This window comes from Panthera leo, chromosome B2 (assembly GCF_018350215.1).
Source record: "Panthera leo isolate Ple1 chromosome B2, P.leo_Ple1_pat1.1, whole genome shotgun sequence".
NCBI classification, from domain to species: Eukaryota; Metazoa; Chordata; class Mammalia; order Carnivora; family Felidae; genus Panthera; species Panthera leo.
The window spans coordinates 138,014,352-138,032,985 of record NC_056683.1 but is presented as its reverse complement, the minus strand read 5'-3'; the positions used below and the strand labels follow the sequence as shown (position 1 = coordinate 138,032,985).

At 42.2% G+C, this 18,634-nt stretch overlaps 1 protein-coding gene across 14 annotated transcripts in view; it reads left to right on the top strand.

Annotated features, from left to right (window-relative positions):
• Positions 1-17,132, top strand: part of IPCEF1 (interaction protein for cytohesin exchange factors 1) — a 180,657-nt gene extending 163,525 nt beyond the window's left edge. For all 14 annotated transcript variants that reach the window (XM_042940118.1, XM_042940112.1, XM_042940121.1 and 11 more), the window contains 2 exons: positions 6,156-6,349; positions 14,818-17,132. In XM_042940118.1, coding sequence (XP_042796052.1) covers positions 6,156-6,349; positions 14,818-15,024 — 401 coding nt within the window. In that variant the 3' untranslated portion in view covers positions 15,025-17,132. The remainder of the gene's footprint in view (positions 1-6,155; positions 6,350-14,817) is intronic.
• The last annotated feature ends 1,502 nt before the right edge of the window (positions 17,133-18,634 follow it).

Here is an 18,634-nt window from a genome sequence, read left to right as displayed (position 1 = left end):
TAGGTGTTCTGTTAAATAACATCTGCAGTCTTAATAGCTACACATAATGTCAAAAGAAGCATGGAGTTGCTCTCTTTGTAACAAGTGTCTTCCATGGCCTAGCTCAAACACTTGGAACATAGTGGAACATAGCGCATGAAGCAGGGAATACCGTTTTCTACGTAAACCTTTCCAGGCATTTCGTGGTGGGGAGCTAACATTGTCTTCCTTGAGACATCATATAGACTTTTTCAGTCTCAAACAGGCTTGCTTTCAAATTCTGATATGAAATATGGCATATGAATTTCCTTGAGCACGTATGTTCGAAATAGAAAAATAAAAACCACACTCTAGAAAGCACAAGGAAACACCAAAAATAAGATAGTGGGGGAGGCAAAGTTGAAAATACTGCATTTAAAGGGATAATCTGCATACAGTGTTCTCGACAGCCAAATTCTGGGCCTCCAGGAGCCTGCCTGTCCTGTCAGAGGCAGACAATAGGCCGGGAAAAGTGGGAGGATGGGGAGAGAGCAGCGCATTCATCTGGCATAATCTTGGAAAGGAGCAAACTTCTAACCATTAGTTAAGATGTTGTTTTGTCTCATCTGCTGATGTCACCAAGAAAGATCTTATTTAAAAAAAGTCCTATTTCTTTCTAGAGTTTAAACCTCTGCATTACTTGGACCTCCGTTGAGAGAGTTTGCTAGTTGGATCCCCTGAGACATTCTGAGCTAGTCTCACAGGTGTAAAGGGTCCCGGAGAAAAAGTAGGTGAGCTGCTTTCTGGATGAGTCCCTACTTTTCAACTGTAACTCTAGTCCCTTTCTCTTGAAAGTGAGTTGAAGCTGGGGTTGCATGACAAATTTGTGACAGTCTCGCCTTGCTGCACAGAGCACAGTCCATGGGCCAGCAGTTTGAGCATCACCTGAGAGCTTGTTAATAATTGAGAGGCCCAAAGCCATGCTAGACTGGCTGAGTCAGATTCTGCATTTTAACAGAAGCCCTGGGTGATTGTTTGCCTATTAAAGTTTGAGAAGACTGGTCTAGAAACTCACGGGCCTGCACAGTGTGGAATTGAACTTCTGTTCTTAATTCCATCGCTGATTTACATTTTGGAAAGATCACTTACTGTTTTCCGAGATTCTCCATTTTTTTCCCCCTCCATAGAATAAAAATAGTTATCATCTTCCTTGGCAAAGCCTTGTGAGCTGGATGAGATAGACTGTCAAGTGCCGTATGTGGTGAAGGGAGTTGAAGTCCTGTTATTTTGTGTAAGAAGGACTGAGCTCTTGAGGAGAAGGCTGGCAATTGCGTGAACACTGGACTGTCAGAAAAAATTTACTTATTTTGCTGCAAAAGATAAGGGATGTGGAAATGATAAAGGTGACTTCTGCTTCCAATGTGAGATAGACCAGCGGTCTTTGCCGGCAGTCTTTTTCCTTGCTCCTTCTACAGTCTGGTTAAAATAAGACAAATAATCTAATATCTCTTAATATGGAATTATAATTTAGAAAAGTATTTACATGAAAACATGAAAGGGAGAATTTATTTTAAAGTTTATTCATTTTTGAGAGAGAGCGTGCAGGGGAAGGTCAGGGAGAGAGGGGGACAGAGGATCTGAAGCGTGCTCTGTGCTGACAGCAGAGACTCTGATGCGGGGTTTGAACCCACGAACCGCGAGATCATGACCTGAGGTAAAGTTGGGCGCTCAACCGACTGAGCCACCCGGGTGCCCCTGAAAGGGAGATTTTAAACATTACTTCATGCAGTAGCCCCTTTGAGGCACAGGATTAACACACCAGCACTACTCTCCTGTGCTCTGGGGTCAGGTGTAAGTTGTATTTTGTTGTGCTTATACCTGTTGTGTCTTTAGTTGTCCTGTGAACCCTGTTTATCATCTGCTTCCATTATTATTGGCTGTTCATCTTACGGCCCCGTGAAGACCCAAGCACCAGCCATTAGTGGCAGTAAAAACAAGACAGAGCTCCCAGCTGGGTCACGGGACCCACGGGAGGGGTTGGATCATAGGTTTGTCCCCTGAGTATTTAGCGATATGCTGTACATCTCTCAGATTATGACCCAAAACAGCCAATAGAGATATTTTCTTGACTCTTAATGTCACCATTTGTTATTGTATTGTCCTTATGCTTGTGGGCAATTCTGGAATCTGGTTCTTAGAGGTCAGATGCACATCTAATCTTTCGGTTTCAGGTTTCCTCCGAGAAGGGGGTGCTGGATGGCTGGGAGGCGAGAGCACAGCAGGAACATTCACCTGTCAGGTTCCCCCTTTTGCCCCAGCAGTTTTGGCCTTATCTGAGCACGCTTGCAGCTTCCTATTACCTCAGCTTCTAAGTGAATTCAAGTAGAGAGTGTCTTTTGAACATTATTTGGTCATATTTTAGGGGAATTCTGTATTAACTTTCGGTAATCCCAACAGGTCCGCTTTACCTGTGGGTTTATTTCTGGAGGATCAAGTTGCATACGCATCGCACACACATGCACACCCCCCTACATACCTACAGACCACACACAGACCCCACACATCACACCCATACCAGACCCCCCATTCTACACACTTACACCACACACTGCACACACACCCCCCACACTGCACACACATGCACCACACCCCCCGTACTACACACATCATACACGCTACCCACACCCAGACACCGCATCCATAATGCACACACATACACACCCATATGCTCATGATTAATGCCCCCAAATTTCAGTCAGGGAAAGGAATGTGTGTGGGGAAGAAAGATAATTCTTGATATTTTTAACATAAAAGATGAAATATATCTACATATATTAAATAATGATAAAACTATCCAAAGGCAGCCCTGTTTATTTTTCATTTAGGGAATGTACTTTATACCACCTTATTCTAAGTTTCTAAAGTTATTTTTAGCTTTACCGGTTTCCTATCTTTTGATTTAGATATGTGGTCTTAACATAATCATTTTACCCTGACTTAATTATGAAGTAATGTACTAGTCACAAGTAAATTTATTTTCGATCACCATCTTTAATGGTACAACTGAGGTGCTTCATGAACACAGAGAAATTTAAAGAAACCATTTTATTTTCTTTGTTAAATACTTATTTGGTTTACTTCCTGAAGTTTGTTAAATAGATAGTACTTAAATCCTGTGGCACTGAAAGCTGTGTGTTTAGGCTTTATTCAAAGTCGAGTCTCACTTGCCTTGCTGTAGAAAAAAGGACATATAAAAACTGTCGTATCCTTGTATGTCTGAAATGCCCCAGGGTCTTCAATCCTAATGTCCCCTCTGAGAGTCTGATATCTGTTAATTTAGTTTTCTTGAGACTTTCTAGTATCTACAGCTTAACTACAGGACTGTTACCATGCTTAGTATTCCTGCTGTGCAAGTATCGTCAGTTATCAGGACAATCTCCTAAAAACCTACTTTCTCAGAGTTTTATTGATATATATTCCACATACCATATAATTTATGTATAAAAATGGTTCAGTGTTTTTTTTTTCGTGTATTTATAGAGCTGGACAACCATCTCCACAATTGAATTTGACAACATTTTCAATACCACACACACACACACACACACACACACACACACACACACACCTATACACATTGGCTATCGTTCCCCATTTCTGCCTGTCCCTTCCCCAGCCCCATGCAGCCACTAAATCTACTTTCTGTTTCTATGGATTTGCCTGTTCTGACATTTCATGTAAATGGGACACAGTGTGTGGTCTTTTGTGACTGACTTCTTTTAGTTAGCAGAATGTTTTCAAGGTTCATCTATCTTGTAATATGTATCAGTACTTCGTTGCTTTCAGTTACGGAATAATATTCCATTGTGTGCGTATACCACATTTGGTTTATCCATTCCTCAGTTGATGAACATTTAAGCTGTTCCCACCTTTTGTCTATGATGAATTGTACTGCTATGAACAGTTGGTACAAGTTTGTGTTAGCATGCCATTTTTATTCTCTTGAGTATGTACCTGGGAGTGGAATTGTCGGGTCATATGGTAACTCTTTGTTTAGCTTTTGAGGAAGTGCCAAACCTTTTCCTAAAGTGGTGACTTCGTTTTATATCCTTACCAGTAATGTATAAGGGTTTCAGCTTCTCCGCATCCTTTTCTACACTTTGTCTGTCTTTTTGATTTTAGTCATCCTGGCAGGTGCGAGGTAGCATCTCATTGTGGTTGTGATTTGGATTCTCTGTAATGACTGATGATGCTGAGCATCTTTTCATGTGCTTATTGAGAAAAACTCACTTTTGATGTCTGCACACAGTCTGAGCCGGAAGTTCTAATTGTGTTCAAATGCAGTTTTGAATATTTCCCCCCTTTTTGGAGTCTGTTTTGGTAGAGAGCAAAGAGGTTTACTGACCGATACTTGACGTCGGTTGCAAAGTTAGTTCATCTTTACCCTCCATTTTATGAAAAAACATTGGCAACACCTTGTGGTGGCTTTCTGGTAGTAGATGAGGAAAAGTTATTGCTTAAAGATGTCTAATCTTACAAAAATAAACTGTAAAGTAAATCAATTTTGCTTGATTTTGAAGCTCCTATGTTAGTATTGTATGCTTTTCTCTACCCTTTGGAGAGACCTCTTTTGTTTCAGTTCTTCCTAATGCCATGCCTTTGATATGGCCCTCTATCAAGCTTATTCTCAGAGTAAGATGTGAAACACCTAGAGACTAAAAAGTACATTGTGGACAAAGAAATATTGCTGTGTGTCTTTCCCAAAATTATTTTCAGGGAATGAAGGAATAAAGGACCAAAGTTCTAATGGGTATTAAAGCAATATCCAGAGATGAAGATTTTCTTTGGGTAACCTATATCATTTGGGGTCCTTTCAGTTGCGTGTGATTGATAACTACACTGACAGTTGCTTAACGAAGGCAATGTATTGGCTTCCAGAACTGCAAGGGCTCCAGTAGAGTGACCGAGATCCATATTTCAGCTATGTCCTATAGATTGGCTCCATTCTCACGATTCTTGGGGTGATCTGTGGAAGCCTCCAGCTCATATTATCACATGTTTAGGAAAACAAGAGAGATTGATTCCCTGATATCCCACCCAAGTCTCAGAACTGAGTCTTCCTGGCCCCAGTTGTTCTGACCTGAGACATCTGCTTATCCCTGAATCAATGACTCTGGCCAGTATGTGGAACTGTCATTGACTTAGCCTAGTTCATGTGGTCCCCCACTAGATCCCATGCAGAGTCACGTCACTGGAAGCATTTGGGCTGAGGTTAGCAAGTTGTGGTTAAGAAGGGGGGTTGGAGGTATGTGGCAGCATGAGAAATGATCATTATCTGCTCAAAGCCACATATCACATGGGGATTCCTTCTCTCAAAGGGCAGTTTTAGGAAGGACATTAAAAACTTATCAGGAGCAATGGTTCTCAAGCTTTAGATTATATATTAGTTTGCTAGAGTTTGCTTGTCCCATCAGTGTATTTTAGAAGCAGATAACTTGTTTCACAGATTCACAGATGGAGAGGAATTTTGCCACAGGATGAATCATTCTCTGAGTCTCACCAATACCACATTTAGATGCTATTTGGATTAGATTTTGGACTTAGAATTGATGTTGGAGTGGGTTAAGACTCTTGGAGATGTTGGGATTGGGTGAATGCATTTTGCATGTGAGAAGGACGTGCATTTGGAGGGAGCTAGCTGGTGGACTATCACGAGTTCAGTTTTGTCCTTCCAAAATTTCTATGTTGAAATTCTAGTTCAAAAGTATCTTAGAATGTGCCCTTATTAGAAATGAGATTGTTGCAGATTTAATTAGTTGAGATGAGGTCAGGAGGGGGAGCCCCAAATCCAATGTGACCGACATCCTTCTGAAAGGAGGAAATTTGGACACAGAGACATACACAGAGGGAAAACACCCCATGAAGACTGGAATTCTGCCACAAGCCAAGGAACTGACAGAATCTAAGAGAGAGGCCTGGAACAGAGCCTTCCCTAGTGCCTTCGAAGGGAACATGGCGCTGTCATTACAAAGTACCATAAACTGAATGGCTTAGACAACAAAAATTTATTGTCTCATAGTTCTGGAAGTTAGAAGTGCGAGCAGGGCCCGGTGTTCAGACCACAATGTCTCATGTTCTCGATTTGACTTTAACTGGGTTTCTTGTTATTGCTTTTTAAAAAATTTTTATTTTAATAGAGGAAACAAAGGTGTCTGAAGATGACGAAATGGAGAGACTCTACAAATCGTTGGAGCAAGCTAGTCTCTCTCCTCTCGGGGACCGACGGCCTTCAACCAAAAAGGAGCTGAGAAAGTCCTTTGTGAAGCGATGTAAGAATCCATCCATAAATGAGAAACTTCACAAAATCCGAACCTTGAACAGCACATTGAAGGTAAAAAATTTCAGATTGTGGATAAACTCTGGGTGTGGGGCAAGGAATGGCTGCTTCTGCAGAGATTCATGCCCACTGGTGTGTGTGTTTGGGTGGAGGGGAGAGCAGTAAAAGTAACTATAATCTCTGTAGGTTGGGATGACCTTTGGCCTCCTTAAAGCACTAGAACATTCGCACAGTAGCACCAAATGCACTTTTCTACAATAGGCCTTGATTTTTACATTCACTTTGGTATAAAAGTTCAAATGTCAAGCTCCTAGAAGATAAGGACCACGTGTAATATTTTTTGTACCCTTTACTTAGCACAGTAAATGTTGATGAAGGCTTGGGATAGTCAACTTGTGAGAATAAACAGTGAGATTCATAAGATTTTGGAATTTCATTGGATTCATTAAAGAGTGCCATTCTTCTTCTCTCCTACTTCCAGAAGAAAATATCTAGATTTCAGATAGAGCCAAGACTTCATGATTCTCAGACCTAGGCTCTGGAGTGAAGAAACCCGTGAGAGACAGGCAATGGAAAAGGTACACTCGATGGTAATAGACTAGCAGGTGTTTTCACAATGGGAATGAGGCACAGGGCGCAAAACGTACTGAGGCTATTTCCAGGTCCTCTTCAACTAAAATGGTTCTTCCCAACAAAAGCATCCTGCTTTCACATGTAGATTATAGCATGAACAGGAGGAGGCCAGGATACTTTGTAAAATAGTCCCAAATCAGCAGAAGATTTATAGATGCTGAAAAGCCTTGATAGATTCTGCAGTTTCATTCTGGGTTGTATATGTCCTTTTGCATCAAGAATTTGAGTCTCTTTCCAGGAAGAAATAGCAATCAAAAGCCAAGGCTACAAAGAAACGGCTGAGGGACTCTTCGTCAGATGTCCCTGTTAGTAGAATAGCTAAGCATCCTAAGAGGTTGCAAAAATGAGGCTGAAAAAGAAAAGGAAGAGGAGTATTTTAATTATACAAAGAAAAACAAAGTGTAGAGAAATTCTCTAACATTTAACGATAGACATTAGTAGCACTCCTTTCAGAGCCAAAAATGTTCTATTCCGTGGTATGTATGAAATTGATAAACATGTTTGATCATTCAGTGTAGCATTTTACGATCTTATTTGTGATAACTGATGTGAGTGAATACATTTTTCATTAGACCAATATTTCCTGAATCTTACTGTGTACCAGGCTCTATTCTTGGGCACTGGGACCACTGAGTGCACCACACTGGATGGTGGAAACAGAGAGGAAAATAGAATGAGGTCTGCTGAGCAGTGTAGCTGATACAAGCTTGGGTGCTTTGGTAGCCCCAGAGGAGGGACATGGCTGCCTATTTGAAGCCATTAGGGACAAAGTCATGAAGGTGCTGACAACTGGTCCGTGAGTAAGAGATGAAGAATATTAGGGTTAGAAGGAAGGACATTCATGGAGGAGGAAATGTATGTCAATGGATGATATATTGCAGTCTATGTTGGGAGAAACAAGGAACATGCTAAGGAGAGGATGGACAGTTCAGGCCATTTCTAGAAGGAGAAAGACTATGGTCTTAGCAGAATAGCTAAGAACAGCATAGCAACTCAGGACTCTAGATGGTCACAGGACCATGCCCTGACCTGGCCACAGGGAGGCCAGGTTTGTACAAAGAATTCAAAGCTTTTATCGGCCCATAATATGATTCTCTGTGACCTCTTGCTCTCCATGCACTGTGGCCACGGAATTTATGAATTCAGCTTTTTCTTTTCTCCCTGTGTATTTGTTATCTATTGTGAGGTAACAGCCCCAAATTTACCAACTACAGACAATGAACATTTGTCTTTTCACGGTTTCTGTGGGTCAGGAATCTTGGCATGGAGCTAGATGCTTCTCCTCCAGGTCTCTCACAGACTACAATCCCGGCATCAGCCGGGACTTTGTTCATTCCTCCACTGGGGAAGGTGTGATCCTAGGCTCTATCTATCATGTGGTTGTTGGCAGGATCCAGTTCCTTGCATGTTGTTGGAGTGAGGTCCCAGTTGTTCACACATTTCCTTGCTCTGTGAACATACGGTAGCTTCCCAAATGGAAGCTGGCTTTCCCCAGAGTGAGTAAGACAGGAACAGTGAGTGAGCAAGATGGATCGGTCCTGTCTCAGCTGTGACACCATATTACAGTTACAGGGCACTGTGCATTAGGAGCATAAAACTTTGGTATAAAAGTCAGCCCGTGTTCAAGGAGGGGAGAATTACATAAGGGTGGGGATGCCAGGAAGGCAGGGAGCATAGGGGGCCATCTCAGGGGCGCCGACCACACCCATGTGAACATCTGTTGTCTCTGTACATTGCTGGAAAGGATCCCTTTCCACAGGATCCCTTAGGCCTCACAAAAATGTAATGCTAGGCTGTGGAAACATAATCCATGTTATACGGTCCTCCTGTGACCCTCATCATGAGGGGGAAGTCATGCTGATGTGGAAATTGGCCTTTTGGGGAAAAAAAGCACATCGGCCTATTTACCGGAGAAAGATCGTTCAGTACATGTATGATTATTCATGTCAAAAGTCTTTAAGACTTACTTTAGCTATTTTTAATCGAATCACATTTAATTATAATTGTTTTAAAATTCAGAGCAGTTGAGGGGAACGGGAGAGATGCCTGGAAGGGGCCACAGGACAGCTTCTCAGGTCACCTTCTGACCTCAGTGGTGGCCGGTTACAAGATATGTCCATTTCGTGGTAATTCATCAAGCACAAGCCTTTTTATTTGAGTGCTTTTCTGTACATATTACATTGTAATATAAATGTGATTTGAAAAATACTTCAAAGATGCGGTGTGGACAAACACAGTGTTTCATACAGAAACAAGGAAACTTTTAACAATAATGTTTATGTTAGTGATAGGCACATTCCATAAATAAAGAAAAATCCCTGCATTGGGATTGTATTGGAACAAATTCTCTTCATGGGAATTCTTCCAGGATGTTGAATGAACTATCATGTCATATACTAAATGTAGATCTTTAGGAAGTTGTGATAACTCAACATCCATTGACTTTTGGCTAAACATGTCTTTATTTTAAAATGAACGATTAATGGGTCTGCGTGGAACTTTCTCTCAGGGTTATTCTGGTCTGTGTCCAAAGAGAAACGAACCCTCCTTTCCTCAACTGCTCTGGTAGAAGACATTTCCAGCGCTTAGTTCTTGAATCAGGCACTGACTATTTGGAGTGAAAAAGGAAAGTATAGCATTGTCTCTTTCATGGTATTATCTGGAAGCCCTGCCAGACCCGGCCTGCCTGCCAGAAGACCAGGAGGATGTCGTAAAGGTAGTTCAAAGCGTCCGGTGGGCCTCCTGCACCACAGCAGGGAGAAGCAGGGCCAGTGCACCATGCTGCTGACTGAGTGCTGGGCTAGGAAGCAGTTCAGAGGCTCTTTTTGTTTTATTAATTTCCTTCCTTTCTGTTCTCGTCTACAGTAATTTCTTTTTATCCATAAAAGAACTTAACACAGACTTGAGCCAAACGGTAAGGAACTTGAACTGCTCAGAGCTGAGAACTATATGAGAAGTGTCAGGCCAAAGTTGAAGAGACCCTTTCCTGAAACCTTTGATCGCATTTAGAGGGGTGGTTTATTCATTTTGCCTTAAGAGAATCAATTCTTCACATTTTGTTACTCTGCAAAGATCTTCGTTCTTTTGATAAAATACTAGGATCTCTCTCTGAAGTGGATGTCACAATTTTTGTGTGTGGAAGAAACTAGAGATTTAAAAATTTCTTATTGAGTTTTAAGTTGTCATTCCCGTATAGTTAACATAAAGGGTCGTATTAGTTTCAGGTGTACAATATAGTGTTTCAGCACTTTTGTACCACACCCGCTGCTCATCATGAGAAGTGGACTCTTAAACTCCATTAAACTCCATCACCTGTTTCACCCCAGATGTCAAAATTTAAGGACAACATAAAACTCCTTAAATAACTTCATATGAATAGCACTATTGTGATACCAAAGGAAGAAAGCTTATTTATTTTTATTTTTATTTTAGAGGGGAAGATGGTTATCTGAATGTAGGTGTTGAGAACTCAGAGGGAAGAGAGAAGACTCCCTTGGCCTTGCTTGACTTTCTAGCACCAATCTTTTCTAGTTATCCACTCGTCTACCCTGCCTTCCCTCTGCTTCTGGTTCACGGTCAACCTGCTTGTTATCACTCCTTGGTTACTTTACCACTACACAATTTTTCTTTTCCTTCCTGGAATCCATATATATATATATATTTTAACCTCCATCTGTCACCACATTATTGCTCTCTTGATTCAGAATTATAAATCTTACCACTCAGACTACTATGTACATAGTACTTTATTGGAGATCCACATTTCAAGAAAACAGGGGAAAAAAAAAGAAGCAAAATGTAGTAAAATGCCCCAAGTAAAACATAAGTTAAAGCGTGAAGAACAAATAATACATTTTTGTGCCAGTGTTTGTGATCATCTAAAACCAGATCCCTCATTTGGATCGAATAAATGCTACCAGTTCTAGAATCTCTAAAACGATATGCAAATGTATAGATATAAATATCTATATATTTATATGTAAACAAATAGGACATATGTAATAAATAATATGTATATAAAATACACACATACATATAAACATTTTTGTTTGTTTATGGAGAGGATTTCCTTAGGCTCTAGATAGAGTTCACGATATAAAAAAGATTTAAAAGCAGAGGCGCCTGGGTAGCTCAGTCACTTAAACATCCACCTCTTGATTTTGGCTCAGATCACGATTTGTGCTTGGTGAGTTTGAGCCCTGTGCTGTGCTCTGTGCTGACGGTGCAAAGCCTGCTTGGAACTCTCTCTTTCTCTCTGCCCTTCCTCTGTGCTCTCTCTTCTCTCTCTCTCTCTCTCTCTCAAAATAATAGACATTAAAAAAAGAGATTTAAAAGCAAATGGGTAATTATTCATTCACATTTTATTTCATATATTCTTTCTTTTTCCAGCAAGCATTTAGTGAGTGTCTACCACATATGAACTGTTCTTTGATGCACTTGGGGTCTCACAGTGGGCATACGAGACAAAAATCCCTTTCCTTAAGAAGCTTATGTTTAGGTAGAGGAGAAAATAAAAATAACTAAGTAAATAAATCAATTTTATAGTACGCTAAGTGATGATAGATAGAGAATAGAAGTGGGGGTGAGGAGTGCTGATGGATTGAGTTTTAATTAGGAAAGGCATGAAAAGCCTTTTTGAAAGATGAAATTTGAGTAGAATCTGAAAAGGGAGTGAGTCTTGAGGCTATCTGAGGCAGAATGTTACAGGCAAAGAACAAAAATGCAAGTGCCTTGGTCCGGGAATGCCTAGGAGGCTTAAGGAAGAGCAAGGAGGTCGTTTGGCTGGAGTGTTTGGGGGGCTGGAGCACAGGGAGAACAGCTCAGAGGGGCAATGGGGGATTCCATCACATAGTGCCTTAGTGCCACTGCTAATGCCTTAACTTCAAGTCAGTGAGATAGGAAGCCTTTGGAAGGTTCTGAACACAGGTGTGCTGTAGTTTGACGTATTTGGAAAGTAGAGCTCCGGATTTGCTGGTGGACTGGCAGTGAGAGAAGGAGTCAAGGGTGACTCCAGTGTTTGGCCCGAGCCACTGGAAACGTGGAATTGCCATTGGGTGCTTTGCAAAAGGCCATGGCGGGAAGAGGTTTCAGTGTGTACTGGAAATTGGGGTGGGTGGGACACTTAGAGAATAATAGGAGCCTCGTTTTGGACGTGTTACATTTGAGATGCCCCGTTCACGTCCAGGTGGAGCTGCAGAAGAGGGGGTGTAGACAAACAAGTCTGAAGTTCAGGGGAGAGATTAGGCTTGCAAAATAAATTTGTGACCCTTAGTGCCTAGGGAGAATGGGAGGCATGAGATTACCAAGAACGTGGATGTACATACAGAGGCAGCTAAAGGCTGAGGTTCTAGAGCTCTCCAATCTTAAGAGATTGGACTAGAATGAGAAATCCGCAATAGAGATTTAGAATAAGTGGCCATTTTGGGGATGAGAAAAATGTGTCACAGAAGTGACGCGATGAAAGTGTTTAAGAAGGAGGAGCCGATAGTTTCAGATGCTGTTGGTAAGTAAGTTAATGATAGTTACTGGATTTAGCAACATGGAGGTCACTGATGGCCTGAGCAAGAGGAGTTCGGGTTGAACCGTGATGGGCGTGGTTCTATGAGAGAATGGTCAAGGGGACATTGGAGACAAGGTGAAGAGTGGACCATTTGCTGGAGCAGGGATGTGGGCTTGAGAGAAGGCTTTGAAGATGGGAGAGGTAACGGCACACACGATGATCAAGTAGAGATGGGAAGTTAATGAGTCACAGGGAAGAAGGGAGAATTGCCGGAGTGGGTTTCTTGAGTATGAGGGAGTGGGTGACAGTGCACAAGTGGAGACTGGCCTTTGCTAGGAGCACAGATATTTTATCCAAAAGAACGGGAAGGAAGGCAGGGATGTGCTTGTGTTGATATAGGGAGTGGGCAGTAGGAACTTGGGAGAAGTGTTCTTTTGATCGTTTCCATTTCCTCAAAAAAAAAAAAAAATAGAAAACAAGGTCTTCAGCTGCAAAGGAGGGTGGGGGAGGGAAGGAGATTTGGGAAGAGATGGAAGGTTTTGAAATAGTAATTTGGGAGATTGGGAGAAAAAAGGGGTAGGAAAATATGACTAATGGATAGTAGTGAAAGGCACTTAGTGGCAGTGGTCATAAATTTGAACTACAACCCCTGATTCTGGTTGTGAATTTTTAGCTACACGCATGGTGGCCTGGGGATAGACAGAAAGGTTGGTTTAAAATAAACATGTATTGACTGTCTCCCTGGCACTTGGCATTGTGTTACGTGCAAGACACACGGGAATGAATAAAATGTCGATTTTCTTAAGAAGCTTTAGAATACGGGGTGCGTGGGTGGCTCAGTCGGTTAAGCGTCTGACTTCTGCTCAGGTCATGATCTCACAGTTCGTGAATTTGAGCCCCACATTGGACTCTGTGCTGACAGCTCGGAGCCTGGAGCCTGCTTCGGATTCTGTGTCTCCCCATCTCTCGGCCCTTCCCCCACTCATGCTCCGTCTCTCTCTCTCTCTCTCTCTCTCTCTCTCTCTCTCAAAAATAAAAAAAACATTTAAAAAAACTAAAAAAGAAGCTTAAGAGTAGGTGGCGTGACAGATCCATGAACATCTAAGTATAACATGTTAAGTTCTAACCATTGGAAGGCATGAGAGCATAAATAAAGCTTCTCAGTGCATTTAGGGGTTCAGAGAAAATTTTCTGGAGAACAGGATGCCTGAAGTGTGTATAGATTTATGAGTTATAGTAAAATCCGGTAAAGAAAGATTGGAAAGTGTTCCATGTGAAGGCAACTCCAGGAAGTAGAGTTCACCAGAAGAAAGATATGGAAGGTCCTGCCTGTGGCACAACATCGCGGAGTGTGGACTGGCATTGTGTGGGGTAGGGGGGCGGGAATGCACATCAACACAGAGCAGGAAATGAGAAGGGCGTGGGGATCAACAGATAGAGCTCAAATAGGACCTTGGACATGAAGGAGGACCATTCAGAGGACTCGGCATTCTGGGTGGATGTCCTGCACGGCCTGTGGAGGGTGGATTTAAAGTGAGGATTAGGGGCGGGGACACATCAGGTGTGATGAATTGGATTAGGATTATGGTCAGATGGATGGTGGAAACAAGAATAGATTTGAGATAAAATTGTCAGGACTGAGCGACCATTATTGAACGTGGAGGCTGTTACACCTCATTTTTCTCTCATTCCTTGGCTAAAGAACACTCCCTTCACCTGACCCAGGCATTTCAGACGTGTGTGTTACTGGTTACAGAGGAGGCAGGGTAAAACAATGCAGATAGATCGTTTGTTCCACTAGTATCATCGAAACACACACTGTTTTGATGGGAGGCTAGTAGTCTTTTCTTTGAACAAAAAGGTAGCCTATATATTTATTCAGTGTGTGTTAACTAAATACATGCACGTGAGTTATTAAAAATGAAGATAATTTAATAAAGATATATTTTGTGCCATCTTGTGTCTTAGGGAATGTACTACATCCCAGTTTTACTTAGTGAAGTTTGGGTGGTCAATGAAATGATCATACAGTTGTAAGTTGTAGAAGAAATAATGGTCACTCTGAGATAGAAACATTACCGAGGTGTGGAATAAGGGTCGGTGAGGGAAGATCCATGTGGAAGATCCTGGCTACGTTCTTCTACTGGCCCTTGGGTAGGAGAACTTAACGTCTTCTTGGCAAATGTATGCAAATGGATGTCCTGTCATATCTCTTAGGCTTCCGGATTAGAATATTAATGTGTAAAAACACTTTGATAATTTTATGGCGAATGTATATGTGTATTTGTAAAAGATTTGAAGAGGGTTTATTGAAATTAAAATACTCACTACATCTCCCCACCCCCCTCCTTTTTTTTTTTTTTTTTTTTTTTTTTTCCTTCTTGGACAGTGTAAAGAACATGACCTGGCCATGATTAACCAGTTGCTGGATGATCCGAAGTTGACAGCCAGAAAATACAGGGAGTGGAAGTTGATGAACACCCTGCTGATCCAGGATATCTATCAGCAGCAGCGGGCCCCCACGTCTGCCCACGAGGGCACCCCCCAGGGACTCGAGAAACCACCTTCCTCTGCCCATGTTGGAAATTCTATCTGAGAACAAGCCAACATTCTCTCCCCTTTTATCGTACCCCGAGCAGCTCTTCAAGATGTTGCGAGAGCTCTCCTTAAAAGGAAAACTGAAACCAATTCCTCAAGCAGTGGCTACTCCTCTAAAGACGCGACTTAGGTGAGGACCTACTGTGTTGGCAACAGGAGCCCTCCTTCCGGTGGCAGTGCTTACATGGAGACTGGAGGGATTGAGCTCAGTTGAACCAACACCGTGTCCCTCCTAGGAGCTCATGGTTATGCTAGGCTTTAGGTGGGATGTGAGAAGTGTGTATTCTGTTCTTTGCCCTCAAGAGAACGACAGCGGGACGAAGATTCTAATGGACAAAGATCACGTTCTACCAAGGATCATTATTCATAGAAGTGTTGTGTTTTCCAAAAGAAGAATGTAAGGATGTACATATTCCACTGGGTTGGGTAGTTGAATTCTTTGAATCATTTATGTTTTGAGTGGAGGAATGTGTTTTATGGCAGCAACTGGAACGAGACAGTTGTGGTGTTGTGGAACCAAAATCTCTTGCCTTTGGTCCAGAATGGTGGTGCCTTTTCCGTGAGCTGAGAAATACTTCAGAGCGAGTGGTGTGTGGGAGAGCCCGAGGAGGAGGTGTGCCCTGTCTTCCCACTCTCTCAAAGGACAGCTTGATGTTTCCACACTCTACCCAGGTGGGGGGGATCTGATTAAAGTTTCCTTTCCACAGAGCAGCTACAGAAATACGTTTCATTACACTTTGAGACCTCCACTCCCTCCTAGCCTTTCTAAACCACTGTAGGAGATAGAAATAAGTCCAGCAGGGAATGTTTGCTGCGTTCGTCCCTGGGTGTGGTGTCTCTGCACAGTGTCAATTTATGTCCAGTTTCCCCAGGATCAAGATTGACAAGACGATTCTGGTGTCTGAATGGTTTTGATATCCTGACTCCAGAAAACCCAATGAAAACAACAAAAGAGTTAAAATATGATTATTTTATTTTTGTATGTTTATGTCTCACTTTGGGTCCTCTGTGAATAGCTCTCTATAATGTTTGTTATTTAAGTATATTTATAGAAGGTCAAATTACTAGTGTTGTAAAAGATGGTAATTATACATTTTGCTCAATGTATATTCTCTAAGTATATACTTTTTTGCTTGAGAAAGTAGGAATACTGTTGATTCACTGGAGTTATTATGTTGCACTATGCTGTATGAGGAATGCTCAGGATATCTTGTGGGATAAATATGGAGGCATGCGTTAATAATCTTCCATTTTCTGGCTTCTTTCTCTTTCTCTCTCTCTCGTTCTCAACCCAGAGTGCTCAGATTTCTCTATCTGTGGTCAGGCATTCTTTTAACCAGAAAAGGATTTTCATCTTAGGTTATTTCTTGTAGTGAATAAACTTTGTAAGCTTTATGCCATTTATGCCCACAAGCCCTAAACCAAATGAAACACAGCTAATGTGGTCTTTTGTCTAAGGTCTAATAGAAATTTTGGGGTCTGTTAAAGAGAACTCGTTTTATTACTAATTACGAATATTTCTCATAAGAATAACCACAACCCAGCAAAAACCCAGTTTGGCCTTACCCCTAGCAAATGGTCAGGCTAACACAGTGTGCTTTATAGAGTCAAAGTGTGGCTTGACATTCAAGTGGAAATAACCATCTTTTTTTATCCGCAAACTAGATGGAAATAGTTGTTGAGTATTTCCTCAAGCTTTACTCAGAAGTGTTAATACTTTGTAAACAACAACAACCCTCGTATTAAGAAAGAAAAAAAAACAGGAAACAAGTCAGAGTACTAGAAGCTTTTGTAAGAGTGACATAAGATTTTGTCAGTCCCTATGGCCCAGTAAACATTTAAGGGGACCTATCCCAAGTGGAGTGTGCTGGGCCAAGGACTCCCCGGAAGAGGGGGCCTGGCCCCCGGTGAATGTTCTGTTGGCCCCAGCTCTGGACGCAACCATACAGGTCCTCAGATTAGACCCCGAAGCTCCTGCTTTGAGAGGCCAGTGCTTTACTGTCTTTACTCTGGGAATCATCACTGATTATTTCTACAATTAGCAGCTGTTAGAAGGTTAATTGTTTAGGGTTCACAGTGTAAACAGATTGTTGAGAGAAGGAGACATAATAATGGACATAATAATTAATAATTCCACCTTCTTTCCTTTGGCTTGAAATACTAACCTATAAACTTCAAAACAATTTTTCTAAATTGAGGTGCCCCAGAAGCTTTTGGCCCGGGCTTGTGAATACACCTCAGTGCTCTACTTTGGCTTTGGCTTTTCATGAATACACGCTTAGGTGACCGTGTAGGGTAAATTCCTTAGGAGCACTCCAAATTAAAGGCAAAAGAGGTCCATGAGATTGCTGAATTAAACCTTTTAGTTACTTTTCAAAGTCAGGTTAGTCTAGAAGCTTTGGCTTTGTTAAAGCACATACTGTGCAGAATGTCCCCCAGTGAAAGTGAGATCCAACTGCCCCGTCCTGCCCCCTCTCTTCTCGACCAGGTTCACCTTCTGGTTAGTGTTTCACCCTCTGAAAACACTTTCACTCTGCATTACTTTGTGTTAGGAAGTAAGGGGCTGCTTCTGTGAGGTCCCAGCTTCAGCTGTGGCCACTAAGAGAAAGTGGAGGGTAGTGGGAAGTGACAGGAAGAGTGGGTGACACTTTCCCTGACACTCAGTTTAGGAATAACTCAGCCTTTTTGTTGTTGTTGTTGTTGTTTTAAAGGATATTAGGAAAACTGGATTACTTCCAGTTTATTCCTGAGGGTTAGGTCATCTCTGAAATGGATTTTGGGTAGTTTCATGGGGTTCACAGGGTAACTCTTTTGCCCGTTCCTGTAGACGGAGGGTCTGAAGGCTGTGAAATGACCCAGAGCCATGCCAGCTCAGGAAGCAGAGAACCTGAGTGTAATCAGGTCCAAACCTGTGGCACCTGCTGTGGATTAGGATCTGGATGGGACTCCTCTTTGGGGTTGTGTGGAGGACCATTTCTCTCTGTTGTTAGCCTGTAGACCCAAACTAGTGCCTGATAGGATACCTCCGTGGCTGGAACATTGCAGCACGCACTGAATCAAATGGTCCCACACTTGAAGGGCGTCTATTACTTTTAATAAGTCTTTGTTCCGGCACAATCTCAGCTTGGCATCAAAGACCTAAGAAGAATCATAAGGTATATATTACTGCCAACACTCCCAGAAGCCTAAGAAAGATTATGTTTGGAGTCAGATTTCAGTGTGAAACCCAAGCCTTATATTTACGTAGCACTTTGTTGTTTGCACGCGTGCGTGTTTCAGGCTTCCCTCCCTTTCCCTCCCCAGTGGTCTTGGTGGGATGGCTGTGGATTATCACTCCTCCTTTTTTGACAGGGAGGAAAGAAACTCCTCCCATTTCTCTCATTCTTCTCTCTCCCGGTTCCTTGCTCAGTCACTGTTGGGGCCCAGCCCTGTGACGTGCAGTGTGCATGCATTGCCGGGGTGGCCGGGATGGCTTTTGTGAAGTCATCGGCTGGGAGCCTGAGGGGAGGCTCTTTTACTTGAGCACGGTCTCTTCCCCAGGGCTGAGGGGCTGCTGTCCTTCCTGCAGCAACCAACTGCTGGGTTGACCATGAGTTGGGGTGTGACCC